We start from the raw sequence: 22325 nt of genomic DNA, 5'->3' as shown, positions 1-22325 counted from the left end.
CAGACTCTAGGCGCTTAAATTACAAATTACTTTGGCCTACACATACTAATTCACACACACAAGCATACACACACACACACACACACACACACACACACACAATAGAAACCAGACAGACCTATCTTGCTTCTCATAACATCTACTAAAAACGAAACAGATATGTTTTAAGCGAACGTTTAAAAATAGAAAAGATTCTTTTTCACGAATGGTCTGTGGTAAGGCGTTCCAAACAGAGGTTTCGAAATGAGAAAAGGATCTCATTCCAACATTTTTCCGTATTCGAGGGACAACTAGTTTGGTGGAATCACTGGCCGAACGTAAGAGGCGGGATTTTGAATATCTTTCAATTAGTTCCGAGATGTAGGAAGGGGCAGTACCTTCAAGACAACGATACACTAAAACACAAGCTTTGAATTTAATCCTTTTCTCAACAGACAGCCAATGCAGTTCATGAAGCAGAGGTCTGGCAGAATCGCACCTATGCTTCATGAATACGAGTCTGGCAGCGCTGTTTTGGACAACCTGAAGACGTCTCACATTATATTGCGAAACGCCAAACAACAGGGCATTGCAATGCAATAATCCAATTTCGATAGTACGAGGGACACAACCAGGTGCTTGGTCACATCCTCAGATATGAACCGTCTCATTGAAGCAATCTTTTTTAGTTGGAAAAAGACAGATCTAACCAAATTATTAACTTGATGCTCCATCGACAGTCCAGAGTCTAAGAATGTTCCAAGGTTTTTCACTTTGTCAACAATTTGAATAGAGGCATCCCCCAACTTCAAATCTGTTTCACTTTTCAACTTCCTGTTCCCAACATACAGCACCTCTGTCTTATCATCATTTATTTTCAGTCTGTTCTCATTCATCCATTTCTTAACAGTTTGGATACAATTCTTACTATCGGCTTCTTGTAAATTTCTCGTATTGGAAACGCAGTACAATTGCGTATCATCAGCGTATTGGTGGTAAGACAGACCGAAACTTCTGTTGATTTTAGACAGAGGTCCAACGTACAGAACAAAAAGAACGGGTCCAAGTACTAAACCCTGGGGAATCCCACAATCAAGAATGATTTCCTCAGATCTATATTCATCCACCGTAATGACAATGATTCAATTACCTATTGCTACCTATAAATTATGTTATTTATCTTGTAGTTACTGGGACCTCTTCAAGAGGAATCTATTCTGGCAGCGTGATAGATTTAAATTTGATTTGACTTTTGTTGAGATACAGAGATTTATGGAGGCAGATTACTAACTGGATAATAGAAACAGACTGACAAACTCGAAGTGACGCACACACCCACGGCAAGCGTACATAGAGACTGAGCAGCCATATTTATTATTTTTGTTGTTTCCTCCACATAAAACAGGTCCAGTGGGTTTGTTTTCAATGCAATGTGCTAAGGTTCTGGGCGCTGGAAAAGTCATGATGGTCGGTATGTAGAATTTATTACTTTGATTGACATGGGGAGCGAAATGGTCGACGGTTAAGGGATTACATTGTGACCCGGATGAAGCCGGATTCGGGCCCTGTTTCAGGCACTTTCGTTTTTTCCCTTGGGCAAGATTATTAACCATCTATTTGTTTACTTTGACAACAAGGGTGATTCCTTTTGACATCAACTGTTTGTTGGATGGTTTATCTATGTTCTTTCGTGGAATATAATTATACCGCGCGGAAGGGCATACTTTTTATATTAACATGGCCACTTTTACTCTTTATGTCTCAGTTGTCAAAATAAATGCATCTAACAGTCATTTGTATCAATGTCTGAGACTTGTATGATTTCTATATTTTTATTATAAATGTATTTACAATCAGTGTTACGGAGAATATGTTCATAATAAGTATTGCCTGTTATTAAGAGGAAAAGTTTTTATATGAAATCTTATGCTTTTTGATCCTTAATTATTTCATATTGTTACTTTACTTTAATATGGCTTTGTCAATTAATTAAAATCCCATCTTATTATTTTTGATTCGACAGTTAATTAAAAGACCTCTCTCCCGAAATAGTAACGCGTATTAATATCATGCTTACAATAATAGTTTGTTACGTCAGTTTAAAAATTTCACTAAAATTCAGATTCTTGAAAAAAAGTATCATTTAGAGGTCTAAATGTTTTTGAAGATGTCTTTTATTCAAAAATGATAAATGATTTCTTACACTCTTGCGTTTTGGAATTCGAACTTCGTTCCCAACGCAAGCTCGTGCGGAATTCCAAAAAGCTAGAGTGGAAGAATCGTATATCATTTGTAACTTACATATATAAAGGAATAAACATCGTTTCCAAATTTCATCCAATGGTAGTGCGACAGATTCGGTTGTATTCCAGAGAGGCAGAAATATTGATTATACATAATTTATTTAAAAGGTAAATAGAAACGTAAAAAGCTTTCTTTGACATATTTTAAACTTAAAAATAAATATGCCCAGATCTCAACGAATCTCGACTTGCTCTGGCCAAGAAACTTGGAGCTGACGTGACGTTGAAGCCTACGAAAACGCCAGATGCTAGTTGTGCTGGAGAGGAGATGAAGAAGGCATTGGGCGACTCGGCTGATCTTGTTATAGAGTGTAGTGGAGGTCACGGGACAGTGAATGCAGCCATCCATGTAAGCAAACGACGACGACGTCCAGTAATTGGCGACGATGACAATGACGATGACGATGATGATGATGATGATGATGATGATGATGATGATGATGAGGAGGAGGAGGATGAGGATCATGATGCAAGTGATAGTAATGGTGGTGATAATGAGTTGTGATGATAATGCTGGTGGTGTGTGTTGGTAATCTTACGAAAACAACATTGCGGCATTGCCTCAAATACGTTAAGAAATAGTGGGTTTTTTTCCAACTCCGAAAATCATTTTTTTTCTCTTGCACCTTGTTTTCGGGGATAAAAAATGATATAATGTCCTGAATATTATCTTTTACCAAAGCCAAACTAACACCAAACGATGAGTTTTTGGTGAAAATGATCAAACCTGTATATATTCTTTGAGTATATATTATGTGATCGGGGAGAATAATAAAGTATGTAAATTTGACTCATATAAAAGGGAACAAGCAATGCAAACAACGTTCTTTGTTTTGTATTGCTTCCTTTTATATGAGTCACATTTACTCACTTTATTTTTCTCTCCATCTTATTCGCTCATTTGGGCATCTCTTGCTTTTGGTTTTAATATGTGATCCAACGCCTCATATCGCTATTATGTTGAGATGAAACAGATTCCGAAAATGTAACTGAAAACGAAAGTGCTTAGAATGACTTGATTTTGCAAGTTGAGACATTACGTTCATTACTCTGCCCTCCTCTGAAAAAAACACGTATTTCAAATGTTCACCAGAAAACTCGTCTTTCATATATATATATATATATATATATATATATATATATATATATATATATATATATATATATATATATTGATCGATTAAAATGTCCCTCGTCTTGCCAAAAAATACTCCAACCTGGGACTTCGCGAAGAGTTTTTGCCAAGATGAGAGTCACCTTATTCGATCGAAATTTGAAGGACGAATTTCCAGGCCAAAATTATTTATAAGCGTTTGTTTAGAGTACTGCTGTAATTTCCATGAGACGTCATTGATCACAATAACATTATTTAACTTTAACCTTAAAGTCAATTTTAATTTCAATATCTGGTTTACCGCGACATAACATCGGATAGAGACGGTAAGTCACCCATGATATTAAAAGACGATATTAAATCATTGAAATATTGTCATCAAAATGATCTGGGCAATGTAAATGTTGCTGCTTGAAGTTCGAATAAATAAATAACAATGTGTGAAATTGTGATTCATCTTAACAACGCCACTACCACATTATCTCATTCGTCTGTTGTGTTTCATTCTCCCTGTTTTGTTGATAAAGGGGAAACCCGAAACTTCCATTTTATCTGTTTTCGTATTTAAATTGAAGTTTACATTAAATTTCACATTGTGATTTCGGAGTATTTCAAAAAGATCCGAAAAGCTGTGTAGGAAACAGTGCCAGAAAAAGACAAATAAAAGAAAAATACAACACCATAAAATCGGTGCGCCTTGACTGAATGGAGACGGGCTGATTTTTTGGGTATGGTATTTTCTTGCATGTGTCTTATATGTCTGGTACTATTTCATACACACCTTTGCATATCTGTGTTACCTTACACCAGTGTCTTTTCCTCTAATCTGTACCATTATCAAAGGCATGTCGTCCCGGATCTAAAGTTGTAATGGTTGGGTTTGGAGAGATGGCATTCCACGCCCATATTGGGTCGGCAGCAGTCAAGGAGATAGATGTCATCGGAGCATTTGCCAACGCAAATAAGTAAACAATGTTGCCCTTATTGTCAATACTCACTCTTTAGTATTTCGTTTTCACTGTTTTGATTAAAACAAATAACTATCATCATCACCACTACCATCATCACCATCATTTTAATTCAAATTTGTAAACTTTGAGGACATACCGTCTCATAAGGTAATGAACTAAAATGAATATAACAGCTTCGAAAATATGAAAATTACCAAACACAGGATGTTTCAGTATCACAAATAGATAGTATGCGCATCTCACAACATTGCCATCCGGAAGTATAACGGACCAACACACAAAACGATGTGTAACCGATAACGTTTATAGTCTGGTTAATACAGTTAAGTGAGAATTACTCATAAACGCGGATGGCAAAAAGCAATAACAAAGGCCCGAATGACGTCATCTTCATACTATCTATAATATAGTTGTTTTATTCATTTTTGTTCATTATATTATGAAGCGGGACATCCCTAAATTTTATCAATAATGATTATGCATGATGGTGATGATATTCCACAGCTTAATATCACTTCGCCTCATAATGTTGTTACGTCGTAGTGAATTAGTTGCTAAAATTAATTTGATATGAGACTTGGTTTAAGCGGGTTTGTTTCTTAATTGAATAGTCAAATGTAATTTCTTAAAATGACAAAAACTGAAATTCCACATTTCTAGTCATTTTAAATTTCAAATTCCTTTTTAGAATCTGCGTCACGTGATGTCGTTTAGGAGCGTATAGAAATCTAAACTGATACATCTTTGTTGTAGAGCAAAAATCATACCCTTGTCCCATAATCTGACCTCTAATGATCATCATTATCATGATGGTAATGATGATGACGATGATGATGATGATAATGATGATGATGACGATATGATGATGATAATCACCATCATCATCATCATTATCATCATCATCCTTATTATTTTCATCATTGTCATCAAAATACTCATCATTCTCTCTCTCTCTCTCTCTCTCTCTCTCTCTCTCTCTCTCTCGCTGGCTCTGTCTCCGTCTATCTCTCACACACTCTCTCTTCCTTATCTTCATCTTCTTTTTTCACCTCTCTTCCTTCGACTGTAAGTCTCTGAACACCATGATACGTTGGTCTCTCAACAAATTTCTGAAACAAAAAATAAAAAATAACCGAATCCATAGCAGCTTAATGAATTCAGATCTCTTTCATTATTTCAAGCTACCTTGAATGTGTTGACTTGGTATCAAGAGGACTGGTGGACGTCAAAAGCGCTATCTCACACCGTCTTCCCCTGAGTCGAGTGAAGGAGGGAATGGAGCTCATTCGTAAAGGGCAATCTGTCAAAGTGGTCATTGATTGTAATGAATAATACGTAGTTCCTACGTCATGACATGAGATAACACAATGCAAGTCTTTATAAGTACCTATTTGCCAACTGGGTTCTAATGGTTTGAATTTTGAAGGCTTGGATGGAAAGACTATATATTATAAAAAGCCCTCACTCCACACTTTACATTGATATATGACATAGAAAGTATGCCTCTTAGAAAATTAAAATGCCCTTTACATAGTCGTATAAGTCGATGTAATCCTTCAAAACTGTGCCTCTTAATCAGAAACATTTACATTGTTTACTATACGACAAAGATCTATGGTGTTTAAATAGATTAAATGAGGACGTTTCTCTGATATGTTTTGGTATACTGTTCCACAAAACTGCAGTAGTTTAAAATCCTAAAGATTGTTTTCCGAAACAGGTGGTTTTGGTTTTTGAAATAGCGACGCTGTTTGTATGCCGAAAATTATATTATTTTTCTTTGAAAGTTACTAACATGTTGAGAATCGAGGGGAATTGTAAAGGACTTTAAAAAAAATTATTTTGCCACTGTGGGAATTCTTTTGATTTCTAATGTGAGCATCTGGACTTTTGTTAATATGTCATCATAGAGGCTACTGTAATTGTTGAAAATAAGTCGAATGGCACGTTCTTGGATTTATCTATTTTGTTTGTGTTTACATCAGAAACCAAATAATGACGTCAAAATGTCAGCCTTTTTGCGTTCCAGTGTCAGGCTATAATTTAACGATGGCTACGGTACGCATAGAAGGGGAGAATTAATAAGACGATGACTTTGAAAACTTGATAAGGATCTGTCAGTGTGTATGACTGATAAATCCCGATAAGTCACATCTAAATAGAAAGGGAGTATAAACTATCTTTCATGACACTGGACAGCCTGCAATCACCACAAAAATGTTGATTTTTAAAAACAATGTATTTTCTATAGGGCAAAGAAGACAAGTATTTTTCTCTTTATCTTAGTAAATTTAAAAAAATAGTAATTTTATATGAATGATTAAGGGTGTTTTGAAACTCCACCCCAAATATTGATCTTCTATGAGTCTAAAAATAATAAAAGAATATATTTCTGATCCTTTTAACTTTAAATTTTATTATCATTGTCATTAATCAAATTATTATTATTATTATTATTATTATTATTATTATTATTATTATTATTATTATTATTATTATTATTATTATTATTATTATTATTATTATTATTATTTTCTTTATTTTTATTATTAATAATAATAATATTATCATCATCATCATCATCACCATCATCATTATCATTATAATAGTTATGATAATATCTTTTCTACTGGTGATGAATAATAATAATAATAATAATAATAATAATAATAATAATAATAATAATAATAATAATAATAATAAGAAGAAGAAGAAGAAGAAGAAGAAGAAGAAGAAGAAGAAGAAGAAGAAGAAGAAGAAGAAGAAGAAGAAGAAGAAGAGAAGAAGAAGAAGAAGAAGAAGATGAAGAAGAAGAAGAAGAAGAAGAAGAAGAAGAAGAAGAAGAAGAAGAAGAAGAAGAAGAAGAAGAAGAAGAAGAAGAAGAAGAAGAAAAAGAAGAAGAAGAAGAAGATGATGATGATGTGTCTTTAATATAACTCCACTACCATCATCAACGTGTTCATGATTTTTACTTAATTTGGGCGCCCGATAGGTCTGTTAGAAGAGCACATTGCTATGAAAGCAAAAGGTGCAAAGGTATGCTTACCTTATGTATTCGATACTTTTTACTGACCACACAGTGATTGAGTAGATAAATCTATAAGGTAGAGTACTTTACACTAGGCTTGCGTCCCATCGGAGTACAGCAATTAATTGTCAATGTCCAATTACTGTTCTAGAATTCGAGATAAACTCCGGTTGCACGGACCTCAAGGGATTTAAGCCAAACGATATTTTCGTTTGTTGACACATTGAAATCATAATATTAAAACGAAATCAATACTAAATTATGTTTTGTTGTTATAAATAAGAATTGGAACCAATGAAGAAATGACAAAATATTAGGTGTTAAATTTACATTTATTTATTAATATGCATGTTAAATCACATTCATAGAGCAAGTCTTGTGTTCAATAATTCACATCAATTGCCAAACCTGCATTGACGTTAAAAATGTTGACGTTAAATAATTTGATATCGTAAATATATCAAACATCTAATAACAAAACTGTATAGTTGTACGAGTTTTCAAAATGATATATAACAATTATATAAATATTATAGTCTAATACTAAGCACATTATCATTATCTATAATTCATTATTATCTGTAGAAAGAAAGAAAAATCAATAAATAATGACCAAATGTGTCAATGTTCGTTTTGTTTTATTTTTTAGGGTTTTTAATGGTGCTTGAAACACATAAAGGTCATATATCAGTGCCAGTAAAAAAAAGAAGAAAATGAGATAAAATATTTTAGATGTACAATGGGAGCGATCTATATTCATGTTTTCGTCTTATCTCGTCAGCGATCACATGATTTGTTGCTGGACAACGATTTGACATTTTCAATAAATGTTATCACGCTGCTGTGTTTATGAAAGTTGTAAACATACCTATGATTCATGCTGAACAAAATGACTAATTATGACGTTTTCACTATGTGGGCCACTTTGAGCACACTTTGCAATGTGACCAATGACCTCGAGCACATAGAAAGATAATACAGAACATCCCCATTAAAAGGGCCCAAGAATAATAGCTAAGAAGATCACAACATTGCCATCCGGAAGTATAACTGACCAACAAACGAAACTCGGTGTAACCTTGAATGTTTATAGCCTGGTTAATACAGTTAAGTGAGAAATACTCATAAACGTGGATGGCAAAAAACAATAACACAGACCCGAATGACGTCATCTTCGTTCTATCTACAAGGAATAGAAGTAGATCCCACGAGCAAAACCATCAGTGTACTTTGAGATCACCTACACGTACTTTGACACACTGATGAAGGAATCGCATCACAAAAGCTGACGACACGTTTGCATTTTTTTCAAACATATGTGTTAAATTTACGAGTGATACTCATAATCTGTGGGCTATTTTCTTCCAGTGATAGCAATTACTAGGTTTAAGTATAATACTCACCAGATCTATACACCTGATCAATCGTACCATCATAGAAAACTATGTGACCTTTAACGTTAAAAGTCTGATTGAGCAAATTTAGTGAAAACTAATCACACAGATAGCAGTCTAGAAACAAGAACAAAGAGCAGAGTGATGTCAGCTTCATTCATTCTGTTGTTTGTAAACAACCAGTTATATTTGTCCGAGTGGGCTTGAAGGTAGCCATCGTGAACTTATAGCCTTACACTAAAACCCACGAAGACCGTAGCCATCGTTAACTTATAGATAGATCGAAGATGCCGTCACCCAGGTCTTTGTTATTTTTTTTTCCATCCGCGTGTATGAGTAATTCTCACCCAACTGTATTAACCTGTCTATAAACGATTATGGTTACACAAAGTTTTGTGTGTTGGTCCGTTATACTTCCGGATGGCAATGTTGTGAGCTTCTGAGCCAAGCGCATACTATCTATAGCCTGACACTAAACCCGTAGCCATCGTTAACATATAGATAGTATGCGCTTGGCTAAGAAGCTCAAAACATTGCCATCCGGAAGTATAACGGACCAACACACACAACTGTGTGTATCCATGAACGTTTATAGTCGGGTTAATACAGTTCAGTGAGCATTACTCATGAACGCGGATAGCAAAAAACAATAACAAAGACCTTAGTGACGTCATCTTCGAACTATATATAGATAGAACGACGATGCCGTCACTCAGGTCTTTGTTATTGTTTTTTTGCCATCCACGTTTATGAGTACTTCTCACTAAACTGTATGAACCAGACTTTGAAAATTCATGGTTACACCTAGTTTGTTGGTCCGTTATACGTCCGGATGGCAATGTTGTGAGCTTCTTAGCCAAGCGCATACTATCTATAGCCTGAAACTGAACTAAACAATATGTAAAAAGACAAGTCTTTGGCCGCAAAAGAAAACAAATCGTGATTTGTATTCAATAGTTTAACCAATGGGATCACTTGTTTCCTTGAGATCTTCTAACGACAACTCATTAGAAGCTGCACAAACCTTAAAAATGACTGAAACTGTAAGTCCTCGAGGGTTCTTGTGTCAGGCTATAGATAGTTCGAAGATGACGTCACTCAGGCCTTTGGTATTGTTTTTGCCATCCGCGTTTGTGTTCTCACTAAACTGTATTAACCAGACTATAAAAGTTCATGGTTACACAGAGTTTGTGTGTTCGTCCGTTATAGATAGAATGCGCTTGGCCAAGGAGTTCACAACATTGCCATCCGGAAGTATAACGGACCAACACACAAACTCTGTGTAACCATGAACTTTTATAGTCTGGTTAATACAGTTCAGTGAGCATTACTCACAAACACGGATGGCAAAAACAATAACAAAGGCCTGAGTGACGTCATCTGCATACTATCTATACTTCCGGATGGCAATGTTGTGAACTCCTTGGCCAAGCGCATTCTATCTATAGAGAGTATGCCCTTGGCTAAGAAGCTCATAACATTGCCATCCGGAAGTAGAACGGACCAACACACAAAACTGTGTGTAACCATGAACGTTTATAGTCTGTTTAATACAGTCCAGTGAGCATTACTCAAAAACGCGGAGGCAAAAAACAATAACAAAGACATGAGTGACGTCATCTTCGATCTATCTATGTTAACAACGGCGACGCCAAGACCCATATATTGATGTCATTTTTATGTTCATGGACCGCCTAGTGTTGTCTTTAGTAGCGGTCAAGGAAACAAGTGATTCCATTGGTTGAACTGTTGAATACAACTCACGATTTGTTTTCTTTCGGAGCCAAAGACTTGTCTTTTGACGTCATTTGTTGGTCAGTGTCAGGCCATGAGTTTACGAAGGCCACGGCCTGAGGGTGTGTCACAAATCTCGCGTTTTTATTGATTAGAAATCTACTGGTTAATAGGCTTCAACAGTCGTGAGGTCACTTCCCTCGTAATGACGCATAGTAACTTAGTAACTAGTTCTTAACTATCGGAACAACGATAAGTACCGAGTTTCTCTGTTTAAAACCAAGCTGCTCGTTGCTGGGCGCATGTGACATCAGACTATTGGATCCAATTGAGGCGAATAGTATAGATGGGACGAAATTGACGTCTCTCATCTCTTCTTTATTGTTATAGACAGCAATCTTTATATATTATTATCACTAAATTTTATTAAACTATATGCGTTTAAGGTTACACACGGTTTTGCATGTTGTATAAAAGTCAAAACATGATTACATTTATAATGTTTTTCTCCTCTGGATACACTTTTATGCTCGTCGGAGAAGTATTTCCTAAGGGCGACCGCCGTTGTTCTGATAGTTTAGAACCAATTACTAAATTACTATGCGTCATTACAAGGGAAGAGACGTCACGACTGTTGAAGCCTATTGGAGTTGATATTGATCAATGGCACCAGACTTAATTTTCATCAATCTTTCTGAATCATAATCCCACGTCCTACCTTTCGAGATACTGGACAAATGTTTAAATATGTTATGAACTTTAGTGAAATTTCATATTTCAATATAGTTTTTTTTAAAACTCGCCATTACGCATACGTTAATCTGAATGAGATTTGTCCGCTGCACCGGTTTGTTTCCACATAATATCAATAATTCTCTTTTGTAAGCTAAGTATATTTGCATCGTGTTTGAAGAAACCGACAAGAGAAGAAGTAAATTTCTCACTGACACTATATATATAGTAAGGATCGATTACTTTTTTTAAAAAAACGAGCATTTATAAAGAGCAAGATCTACCAAATGTGCTCAAAGCGCTTTACAAGGGATCCCAAGACAACAGCAACACTTTACATGTTGGACGAGCCACTTCCCTGTGGTCGATATACAATTTTTCTCAGACAATAGATGTTGTTAACGACCAGGTACTCATTTTACACACCTTAGTACAAAACGAGAATGTGAGTAAAGAGCCTTTTCCAAGGAATCAACAATGCGAGGCTCAGAGCGGGACTCGAACCCTAGATCTTCCGGTCCAAAGTGAGTGTCATACACAAGACCACATGACCGCACATTAACTAAGTTTGATAGATTTGAGAACAAAAGGCTCAAGATTTATTATGTGCAAAAGACCAACAAAAAAATACATTTCAAAATAGCAGAGCTATATTCTTGTATTGTTCAAATTACACATACATTCCACTCTTTACCAACTTTCTACTGACCCCCCCCCCCCCCCCTTCTCTCTCTCACTCTCTCACACACACACACACACACATATATATACACTCTCTCTCTCACTCTCTCTCTCTCTCACACACACATACACACACACACACACTCTCTCTCTCTCTCTCATATATACACATCCTCTTCCTGTCTTTGCCAACGTTATACTTCCACACACACAAGCACACACACACACACACACACACACACACACACACACACAAACTCTTTCTCTCTCTCTCTTTCTCTCTCTCTCTCTCTCTCTCTCTTTCTCTCTCTCTCTCTCTCTCTCTCTCTCTTTCTCTCTCTCTCTCTCTCAATTTATTGATTTCCATACAATCGCTACATCTCATCCTCATTTCCACATAATATCTTTCTATATAATAGCAATACGTAGATAATATTCTTATGCGTAGAATACATTGCATGTGAAGTGCTTTCCAGTTGCAGTTAATTAGCCATCGATTTCACGACTGGATAATAAGAGATATTAACAAAGTTAAAGGCAGAATGAAACTTTACAAAATAAAGATAACTCAACATGCAGTAAATTAATGATCATAAAAGAAAGTATTATTCGCCAAGTTCCGTTTCATGTAATACGAGTTATGTGTATTCATTTATAATGTATAACATGTAAGATTTCACTTTAAAAGAAATAATTTAAAACATAAAATATACACAAGTGCTCCATTCTCTAAAGGATTATGTCAAAATGTACAAATGATAGAATAAATCATCAACAATACTGGTTGTATAACGCACTGGTTTATGGAGGAATAATGGGACTAATATGACTTTTTATATCATGCATACCATACAACCAGTATATATAAATCAGCTTTTACACTACGAACCACAGAACTAGATTTCACACAGGTTCACAAAATTTAATCAACTTGCTTATATTTAACAGTTTTTACAAGGCGATCGTCATAAAAGATCTATAAAGTAGGAATTGATTATGATTGTTTGCATATACATCATTTGTGGAAGATTCTAAAATATAAAGTATGCATAAAATGAACTCAGTGTCTACTTTAAACGTTGAAGTCGTTGAGCATTTCAAACATGTCAAACCAACTCATGAAAACGATATTGAAATAAAATCTTTCTGAATATAGTTTTGGTGGTTAAAGTAAGATTACATTGAAATTCAACTTTAAACAGAAATCTCTGCAATTTCAATTACTGCTGTAAACCTCTAAATAACTGGAAATTTTAATTTAGCGGTAATACATAGCTGATAGACCATCCTATTACTCTAGGGTTAGAAAAATAGTTGGATATTTTTTACGTTTTCTCTTCCTTATATTATATCACTTCACTTTGCCACTCGTGAGTGCTTGGGGAGTTTTCGTCTATGGTCATGGCAGGTTCGACAGCACTTTGCCTGGACATATTGCTTATGGCAAAGGCCGACCTTCTTCAGCATTCTGCATACCTTGAAGCTCATTTCGTTGGACTCGCATGAAACTGTCAGTGCTAAGATACACATAGAAATGAAATCATTTTAACACAATTTTTTTTTACGAATTATTGTTTCACTAAATAAAAAAAAACTAGATTAATACAAAGTATTTTCTATCAAAATAACCGATAAAAATACGTTCTCCCATCCAAGAACAAAATATTTGGTTATCTTTCGATTATGAGAAATGGTAAATGTTAACAGCCTTGTCAATATGGTATTATATTGAAATGAATCGGCTGAAGAAAATGAGTTTTAAGCAAGTTAAAATAATAAGATTTAGAAAATACAAAGGAGTTTAAGGGACAAAAAACCCACTGCATTTCCTTTATTTTAGCTCAAATTATTTAATCAAATTATCTATTTAATCTTGAATCTTGATTCATCACGACCAACGTGCACATATTAGCAAGTCTGATAGCCGAACGCAATTATGGGCTTGTTTAATCATTGTTGTAATGGAAAATATTTTGCGTTGGTTTGAGAGTATTTTCATTGCAACAATGAGGAGACCATAACAATTTGGGTAACCAGACCTGCAAATTAGTGCAAGTCGTTCAAATAATAATACCATAATAATGAGTTTGACGCAAATTGGCAATTAAAATCAGCAAGTGTATATCAATAACCAGGTAGACAAAAATCGAACTGTCATAGATATGTACTTACCTGCTTTATTTTCCCTTGGACACTCACGGATGTGGCAAGATTGCTTGGTATGAGGCTTAATTTTCCAACCACATCCGGTGGACAGCTGCTGGGAAGTCAGATTGACGCACTGGACCAGCCTCTCTTGCATTCCCTCTCCACATGACTTGGAACACTTTAAAACGGTGAGAAATTAAGATTATCATTCAACTAATTTTGGTTGATGACCGTGTGGAGGTCGCGACAATTAAGTTGGTTGAGCAACCACTTCACACGCAAAGAGCCTGGAATAGATCTCATGTGAAATATTTTTTTTAGCCCACGCATCCGCCCGTCTGTTAGAAATGGTGGAAAGTAATTTGTGATAGACTGGCATCCTATCCAAACGGTATCAAACAATTGTTATTGTCAGTGTTACGCTATAGAAGTTGGAATAAACTTCCGCTATATGGGTCTTATGGCTATGTATCCTTACTTTGATTGAATTTTGGATCTGAATTTTAAGATCATGTTTGTTAATGATAACATAAAGATGGCACATAGTACAAAACATCTTGGCTAATAACACAATACTGTCCTACTCTGAGAAGAAAAAAAACATTAAAAAATTTTTGCCCAGAAAACTCGTCGTTCATATATCAATCGATTAAAATGATACTCATCTTGTAAAAACTCAAGCCTGGAACTTCCTTGAATCTAGTATGTAGACGGTCAATATTGAAATACCATTTATTCATTGGGTAAATTGTCTTTATGGCCTATTCCAATGGAACACTGGCATAGCCCAAGGCCGCAAAGTGAACTAGGACTAGTTGACTTGCTCAAAGCTACACAACTCAGCGGGATAGTCGAACTTGGTACCGTTTAGGTGTGAAGCAAAGACCATACTACTGTGCCACATTGCCCCCAATATTATCCTCTAGCATAACCATCGAGTAAACTAGACCAGGATACGAACTCGAAAACACTGTCTTCATTGCATAAAGGCGGACTCATTCCTGACACATCAGAGATTCAACTTGACTCACCTGACTCCAGTCTCCAAAGACCCAGGACACACAGGCATCAAGATGGGAACACACTCGCGTTTCCTCTGGTTTCTCAGCCGGGTCACACTTGCCTGTTTGGCTACAAGATATACGCCTGGACTGCATGGCATACCCACAGGAAGCGGAACACTGAAAAATAAAAACCCCAAAAAACTGTATGACCCTGACAGCATTTGTTGATGAAATCATTTTTTTTTAATGAAAAGGGTCTTGGTAGATTTGCTGATTTACCTAACGTTGCATCAGGGAATTTACTCACATGAAGATAAAATGCATAAAAGTGACACTAAAAAGAGGCTTTCAAATTAATTTCAAAATACATCATAAAATTATTCCCAAAAGCATTAGCTTATGATATCGATCGCCTCCAAATGAGCACTATGTCGGCCTGCCTTTTGTGCTAAAAAATAAACTATATAAAATACTTTGGTCAAGATTATATCTTATTGTCGAAGATGATTTAAGTTTCAAAACTTGCATAAAATCCCTATATTTCTTAGATCTCCGCAACAAGAAAATGAAATAAGGGCCAAATAATCGTTTGCTTCTATATCTTTAAATCTGTCAAGTCGTATATCTTATTTTGTAATAAAACACTTATTCGTTCACTTAGAGCTATCAAGACTCAGAGAGAAAAATGCGCCTTGGGATAAAAAATATGACAATGCCAACGACTCAATTTTACCCAATTATCGATATGCGGTCCTTTGTCCAACAATGGCAGAACGTTTCATTTTAACTTTAAATTCACTTTTTGGCACCCCGACATAAGGTTTAAAAATGAGCTTTTGTATAGCGCAATATCCATTAAACGTGTTCAAAGCGCTTTACAAGGGGTTCCTGGCCAAAAGCAACACTTAGCATTTAGGACAGGACATGACGCTTGTTATGCGATATTCCAATTCTTTTCGGACAGAGACAACGCTGCTAACAGCCAGGTACTCATTTTACATCTGCATACGGTGAGAGAATATGAGTAAAGAGCCTTTTCCAATGACTCAACTATGCGCCGAGCGAGGCTCAAACCCAGGACCTTCCGATCCGAAAGCGAGTGTCAAACCACAACTAATACAATATTGGCACGGTGGAGCACATATTATTATTCTAACAGTCAATGATGACCTACCTCACCCCATTCACCCATTTGCCAAGCCAAACACTGGGAAGAGTAACACTCTCTCACGGTCGATGGTTTGGAATCAAAATCACACATCATGTGGTTAACTTGAATGTTGGCGTACGTTTCAAGACAAAGCACATCCCTTGATTGAACACCAGAGCCACATTGCGCCGAGCACTGAAAATAACAATACGATTTTGAAAACATTCATATAAAGGTTGTTTTTTTTCCAAACTGATTTTTCTTAGTCTAATTCCTTACACATTGTCATACTCTGAAGAAAAACAACAGAAAAACAAACAAACAAGTTTTTTTTAAATGGCCAACAACTCGTCCAACATATACAGATCTTGTCCAAAACTCTCAGACATGGGACTCAGATTAAATAATGAGAGTTTTTGACAATAAAAATTATGCCCATCCGCCACGACATCTTAAGATACCTAGAAGCCTAGGTATTCCACGAAGGAATATAGATAATTCATCAGACAAGATGTCTGATGTCAACAGCAATCACCCATGTTGTCCAAGTGAGCAAATTGGGGGTTTATAATCTTGGCCAAGGAAAAAAACAAAAATGTCTAAAGTGGGACTTGAATCCGGGACCTTCCGGCTCACAGTGCAATGCCTGAACCTTTCGGCCACATGGCCCCCAATAGATAGTATGCGCTTGACTAAGAAGCTCACAACATTGCCATCCGTAAGTATAACGGACCAACAAACAAAACTATTTGTAACCGTGAACGTTTATAGTCTGGTTTATGCAGTTTAGTGAGAATCACTCACAAACGCGGATGGCAAAAAACAATAACAAAGACCTGAGTGACGTCAACTTCATTCTATCTATATGACAATATGACGGTCATTTTAACCGACCAATACTTGAAGGACAATTTTCTGGTCAAAATGTAAAAAATATTTTTTTCAGAGTATGAAAGTACAAATAACAAGGACATGGCAATGTGTAAAAATTTCTGATTTCAACAGCACTCAGATCTTTTTTTTATATATGTAAAACTGTAATATTTGTTTATTTCTTGATGTCACAAAATGTTCATTCTTTGAAATGCCAAACCTGCAAATTCAATTACCATAACAATAAAGAAATGCAAGACACATATAGATCTACGTGTTAGAATATCAAAGAGAAGACGTCTGTCTCTCTCATTATACATGTAAAGTTTAAGCAGCTGTAGCAAGTATTGCTAATCTAATGTATAAATTATACAAACCTTTTCCCATGGACGCATCCTCCATTCGTAATGTTTCGGTGGCAAAGTTGTAGTTGTAGTTTGAATTGTAGTCGTCTCTGTTGGAGCTTCATTCTTCCTCGACGATCCTCCTCGTGATAAATCACTCTCAACATTGTTGTCGTTGTTAATTTTGTGGTGATGACGTCGATGATGATGCCGATGACGATGATGTAATTTCTTATTATGCTCTATATCACCGGCCATATTATCCATATGCGAGGGTGGACTTTCATTCATATTTTCATTACCTTCATTAAGTTGACTACCTTCGTTATGAGAAACAGCCGTGCTTTCGGCACTCTGCTTTCCAATAAGAATATTTTTATCACTTAAATGTCTGCCATCTGTGAGATTTTCACCAGTATATTCATTATCGTTTCTACTATTCTTTCTATTTTCATTACTATATATACTAATCATTCTCCCTGATGGTCTGGGTATAGACGGGAGCGAGGATCCTCCAGATGGGCTGTCGGCGGCTGTAGACTCCGCACTGCCACCTCCTTCGTGAACATTCATCATCGATTTTTCTACTTGGTCCAGACATCGGTGTTCATTGCAAGGCTGCTCTGCTTTCGGCTTTTCCCCATCACAGTGTTCTCCTCCTACACAAACGACTTTCCTGAATTGTATACCGCCATTGCATTGTCGTGTACACTGAATAATGGGTTAAAAAATTAATTTAAATAATTTTCAGAAATATAATAAAATCACTGCAGTAAAATACAAATTGCGAATAAGAAAATGAGAAATTTCCCTTTAAAGTTAAATGCGAATAGCATCTGAAATATTTGAGAGATTACAAAACAGTTTAAAGAGAGAATCGGACTTGCAGGATAATGGTGATGATGCTGATGATCATGGTAATGATGATGATGATGATGATGATGATGATGATGATGACGATGATGATATGATGATGATGATGATGATGATGCTGCTGCTGCTGCTGATGATGATGATGATGATGATGATGATGATGATGATGATGATGATGGTGATGGTGATGATGATGATAATGATGATGATGATGATGATGATTATCATAATTATTGTATTTCATGAACTGTAAAGGTAATCCTAACCATAAAGAGATAATAGCCAGCATGTGTCTTGAATGGGATTACAACTTACATTACTCCAATCCGTAGTCTCCCAGACCCCAAGGCCTGGGCACTTTTTAATATGGTGACACACGTCAACCTCGAGTGGCTTTTCCAGGTTTCCACATGCAGAGTCTTCAAGGGCTATTTGTTCATCTGAACCAAGACTTCTGACACAAATGACCGTTCTCCTGTGAATGCCTTCATCTCCACACGTCACTGAACAATGTTGCCAAGGGCCAGTCCACCATCTGCAGATGAAAATGAATTTTCGAAATTAGCAAGTTAAGTCCTTACCACAGAGCATTCGTGAAAAAGAATCTTTGTCTGTTTTTAAACGTTCGCTTAAAACATATATCTGTTTAGATTTTAGTAGATGATATGAGAAGCAAGATAGGTCTAGTTTGTGTTGTGTGTGTGTGTATGTATGTATGTATGTGTGTGTGTGTGTGTGTGTGTGTGTGTGTGTGAATGAGTATGTTTCAGCCAAAGTAATTTGTAATTTCAGCGCTTAGAGTCTGGTGTCTGGGAGTTATAGCGCTTTATAAGTTTTCAGCATTATTATTAAGGATTACATTCCCAACCTACAACAACTGACGAACATGGAAGAAAACGAAGATTTGTCCTAAGACTGAGGACAGATCTTCGTTTTTTTTTCTACGTCGATCGTTGTTGGTTGGGTACGTAATCGTTAACTTGCTATTGTGATCAACCACATCGAACCAGATTGTGTCTTGATGAACTAAATGAGCAAAATTGAATTTATAGGCGAAAATATAATACTCTCGTTAGTTAGTGCCTGAATAGGGCGACCATAATATTATGTGACCATTTACTTCAAATGGTATTATATCGAGATGAGCCAGTTGACAATAAGGGATTTTGAAATTGAATTGGGTTGAAATTTGACAAATTAACTTTGTCACTTTAAGAAATTATATTTATTCTTTCAGATGTTTACCTATTTGCAGGTCTGATAATCTAAATTGATATGCGCCTAGTGTTCGAATGGAAATTCTCTCAAACAAAGGCAGATTATTGTCCATTACAACTACCGTAAAAAGGTTAAAAGCAGGCCAAGAATTGCGTTTCTCTTATCACACCTGCAAACATGTGGACGTCGATTCTTCCAATAAAACGAGTAAATTTCCACGAATTCTGACAGTTCTGACTGGAAATTCATAATTAGCATCTTAATCAATCCGATATGATGCCGTTTTGAGATGGTGGATCAAATATACCGTCTTTCACAAATTCAATATCAAAGTTGGCATGTCTGAACATTTACCTTTAAATTTTATTTTCGTCATCTGATTTACATAGAACAGGTGCGGCTATGTGGTCTAGTGGTGCGACACTCGCTTTCGGATCGAAAGGTCCTGGGTTCGAGCCTCGCGCTCGGCGCATAGTTGAGTCCTTGGAAAAGGCTCTTTACTCACATTCTCTCACCGTACTCAGGTGTAAAATGAGTACCTGGCCGTTAACAGCGTTGTCTTTGTCCGAAAAATTGTAATATCGCCTAACAGGCGTTATGTCCCGTCCTAAATGTTAAATGTTGCTGTTGACCAGGGAACCTCTTGTAAAGCGATCTGAGCACATTTAGGGGATATTGCACTATATAAAAGCTCATTTTAAAGCTTAATTTAAACAGGATTGAGTTGATAAATTATAATTTAATGTCTTTAAAATAGAGGTGTGGTGTCTGTTCATAACGTTTTATTATTTACCTTACAACAATCACATAATACCATATCGAGCCTTGGCGACTTGTCAATCGTATTATAATATACCATGTTATAAACCTGATCATATAATTGTTTTTGACGCCATATTGTTAATGGGTGTCAGTGTGTATAGTCATGTTACACTCATCATGAAATAAATCATATTTAAAATTCAAATTCAAACAAATCTAGAGAAATGTATATAGACTCTATGTGTCAATTATGGTAAAAATAATGTTTATATTTCAATTTATCACATGGATGGAAAATCTCAAAAAGTAGAAAAATTGACTTCACACGTTTTGGAAAATCAGCCTTTATTTGATCAAACCGGATTTAATTTTGTTCCAAACATAGATGATTGCAATAAATGAGTAGTTGATTATATAGAAATGGGGCGGGGGGAGTGTCTCAATAGCTCAGTTGGTAGAGCACTCGCTTCACACGCAAAGGGACCAAGATCGATCCCGGGTGCAGTCGAGATTTTTTCTGACCCCTACCCCCCCCCCCCTCTCCCGCGTCCTACCAGCAGTGAATGGGTAGCTGAGTCTGTTAAATTTGGCGGAAAGTACTTTGCGATAGACTAGCGTCTAACCAAAGCGTAGCAAGCAATTGCTATTGTCCGTTACACGCTACAGCAACTGGGATAAACTACGGATCCATGGGCCCAATGGCTCTACAACATAATAGAAATGATAAAAATCGATTTGTTAGTTTCATTTTGATTACGTACCTTGCAGGACAGAGATGTGAATTACAATCACGAAGTCTATCGTCTGGTTTAGATGATGAATTACAATGAATATCATCAACAACACCCATTTCTTGCTCTTTGCAAACCACTGCTGCTCTCTGAGTACCTGTTATAAAACAATGTCGCATTTTATTGTTCAGGGTGTCATATTATTATTAACATTTTTAAAAAGTGAGCTTTTACATAGAACAATATCCACTAAACGTGCTCAAAGCGCTTTACAAAGGGTCACTGACCAACATCAACACGTAACATATAGAATGAGACATGGCGCCTGTTATGCGATATTACATATTACAAGGATTCAACTATGTGACGAGCAAGGCTTGAACCTAGGACATTCCGATCCTAAAGCGAGTGTCATAGCACAAGACCACATCGCCGCGCAAAATTAAGAAATTAAATGGTCGGGGTCATAAGTAAACATGTAATCTAAAGATGTAATAAAGAGCAAAAATATCAAACAACATTATTGCATGTACAATTCTTCAAAACAAGAAAATTCTATTATAAATGATTTCAATGGCATTCGAATGACAACTCCTTCATTCATCATATTCAGTAAAAAGTATGAAGCCCAAATCAGTCACACTTTTAAACCATTCTATGATTATCATAGTTCAAAAAATCAGCTCAGTGTTTTTGCGGTAAAAATCAGTTTGACGAACTATTTTTAAAGTAGTTAATGAATTCATTTTATGATTTGTGCACGGCGCGGACTTATTTGCAGATGTGATAACCGAAAGCAATTATGGGCTTGATTTAATTTTGTTGTAATGGACAATAGTTGGCGTCGGTGTGAGAGTATTTCCACTATTACAATGATCCCATAACAATTCGGGTTATCAGACCTGCAAATAAGTATACGTCAATTATGCATCATGTAACATCATCGTCCCGGGATCGTGGATAGCTCATACGGTAGAGTCACGCTCTCCCGGCTAGGCGGAGTTGGCGTACCAGTAAGGTCGCGGGTTCGTGCCCCCATCGCCGCCGCGAAATTTTTATTCTCTATTGTCTTCTGGCATTTTCCTACTCACTTCACGTCTTGTTGTTTTCAAGGAAAGGGTTGCTAGCTAAATTTCAAAAACTGGTTCCATACCTCCACCACAAGAAACAGTACAGTGAGACCATCCTGTGACCTCCCATGTGAACTCTGGTTTTCTTGTATCCGTTGCATTCTCTTTCGGCACAGTATACTCAAAGTTAACACCAGGGTTGTGGGTCTGCATCAA

The 22325-nt window shown here is 36.2% G+C and overlaps 2 protein-coding genes across 2 annotated transcripts in view; one reads left to right on the top strand and one right to left on the bottom strand.

The window, feature by feature from the left end:
• Window positions 1-6763, top strand: part of LOC144966778 (sorbitol dehydrogenase-like) — a 49438-nt gene extending 42675 nt beyond the window's left edge. The window contains exons 6-9 of the mRNA XM_078903557.1: window positions 1385-1450; window positions 2453-2631; window positions 4240-4361; window positions 5549-6763. Coding sequence (XP_078759683.1) covers window positions 1385-1450; window positions 2453-2631; window positions 4240-4361; window positions 5549-5699 — 518 coding nt within the window. The 3' untranslated portion in view covers window positions 5700-6763. The remainder of the gene's footprint in view (window positions 1-1384; window positions 1451-2452; window positions 2632-4239; window positions 4362-5548) is intronic.
• Window positions 6764-12222: 5459 nt separating this feature from the next.
• The window catches only part of LOC144964816 (A disintegrin and metalloproteinase with thrombospondin motifs 6-like), a 105773-nt gene continuing 95670 nt past the window's right edge, over window positions 12223-22325 (bottom strand). Inside the window, exons 18-25 of the mRNA XM_078899465.1 lie at window positions 22193-22325; window positions 21070-21196; window positions 18644-18863; window positions 17489-18166; window positions 16263-16433; window positions 15116-15265; window positions 14109-14262; window positions 12223-13453 (exon numbers count right to left, since the gene is read on the bottom strand). The exon at window positions 22193-22325 is cut by the window's right edge and continues 3 nt beyond it. Of these exons, the coding sequence (XP_078755591.1) occupies window positions 13293-13453; window positions 14109-14262; window positions 15116-15265; window positions 16263-16433; window positions 17489-18166; window positions 18644-18863; window positions 21070-21196; window positions 22193-22325 (1794 nt within the window). The 3' untranslated portion in view covers window positions 12223-13292. The remainder of the gene's footprint in view (window positions 13454-14108; window positions 14263-15115; window positions 15266-16262; window positions 16434-17488; window positions 18167-18643; window positions 18864-21069; window positions 21197-22192) is intronic.

The sequence above is a fragment of the Berghia stephanieae genome, chromosome 2, assembly GCF_034508935.2.
Source record: "Berghia stephanieae isolate SIO BIC M18660-M18661 chromosome 2, UCSD_Bste_1.3, whole genome shotgun sequence".
Taxonomy (NCBI): domain Eukaryota; kingdom Metazoa; phylum Mollusca; class Gastropoda; order Nudibranchia; family Aeolidiidae; genus Berghia; species Berghia stephanieae.
Note: the sequence above shows the minus strand (reverse complement) of the source record. Positions and strands in the feature narration are given on the sequence as shown.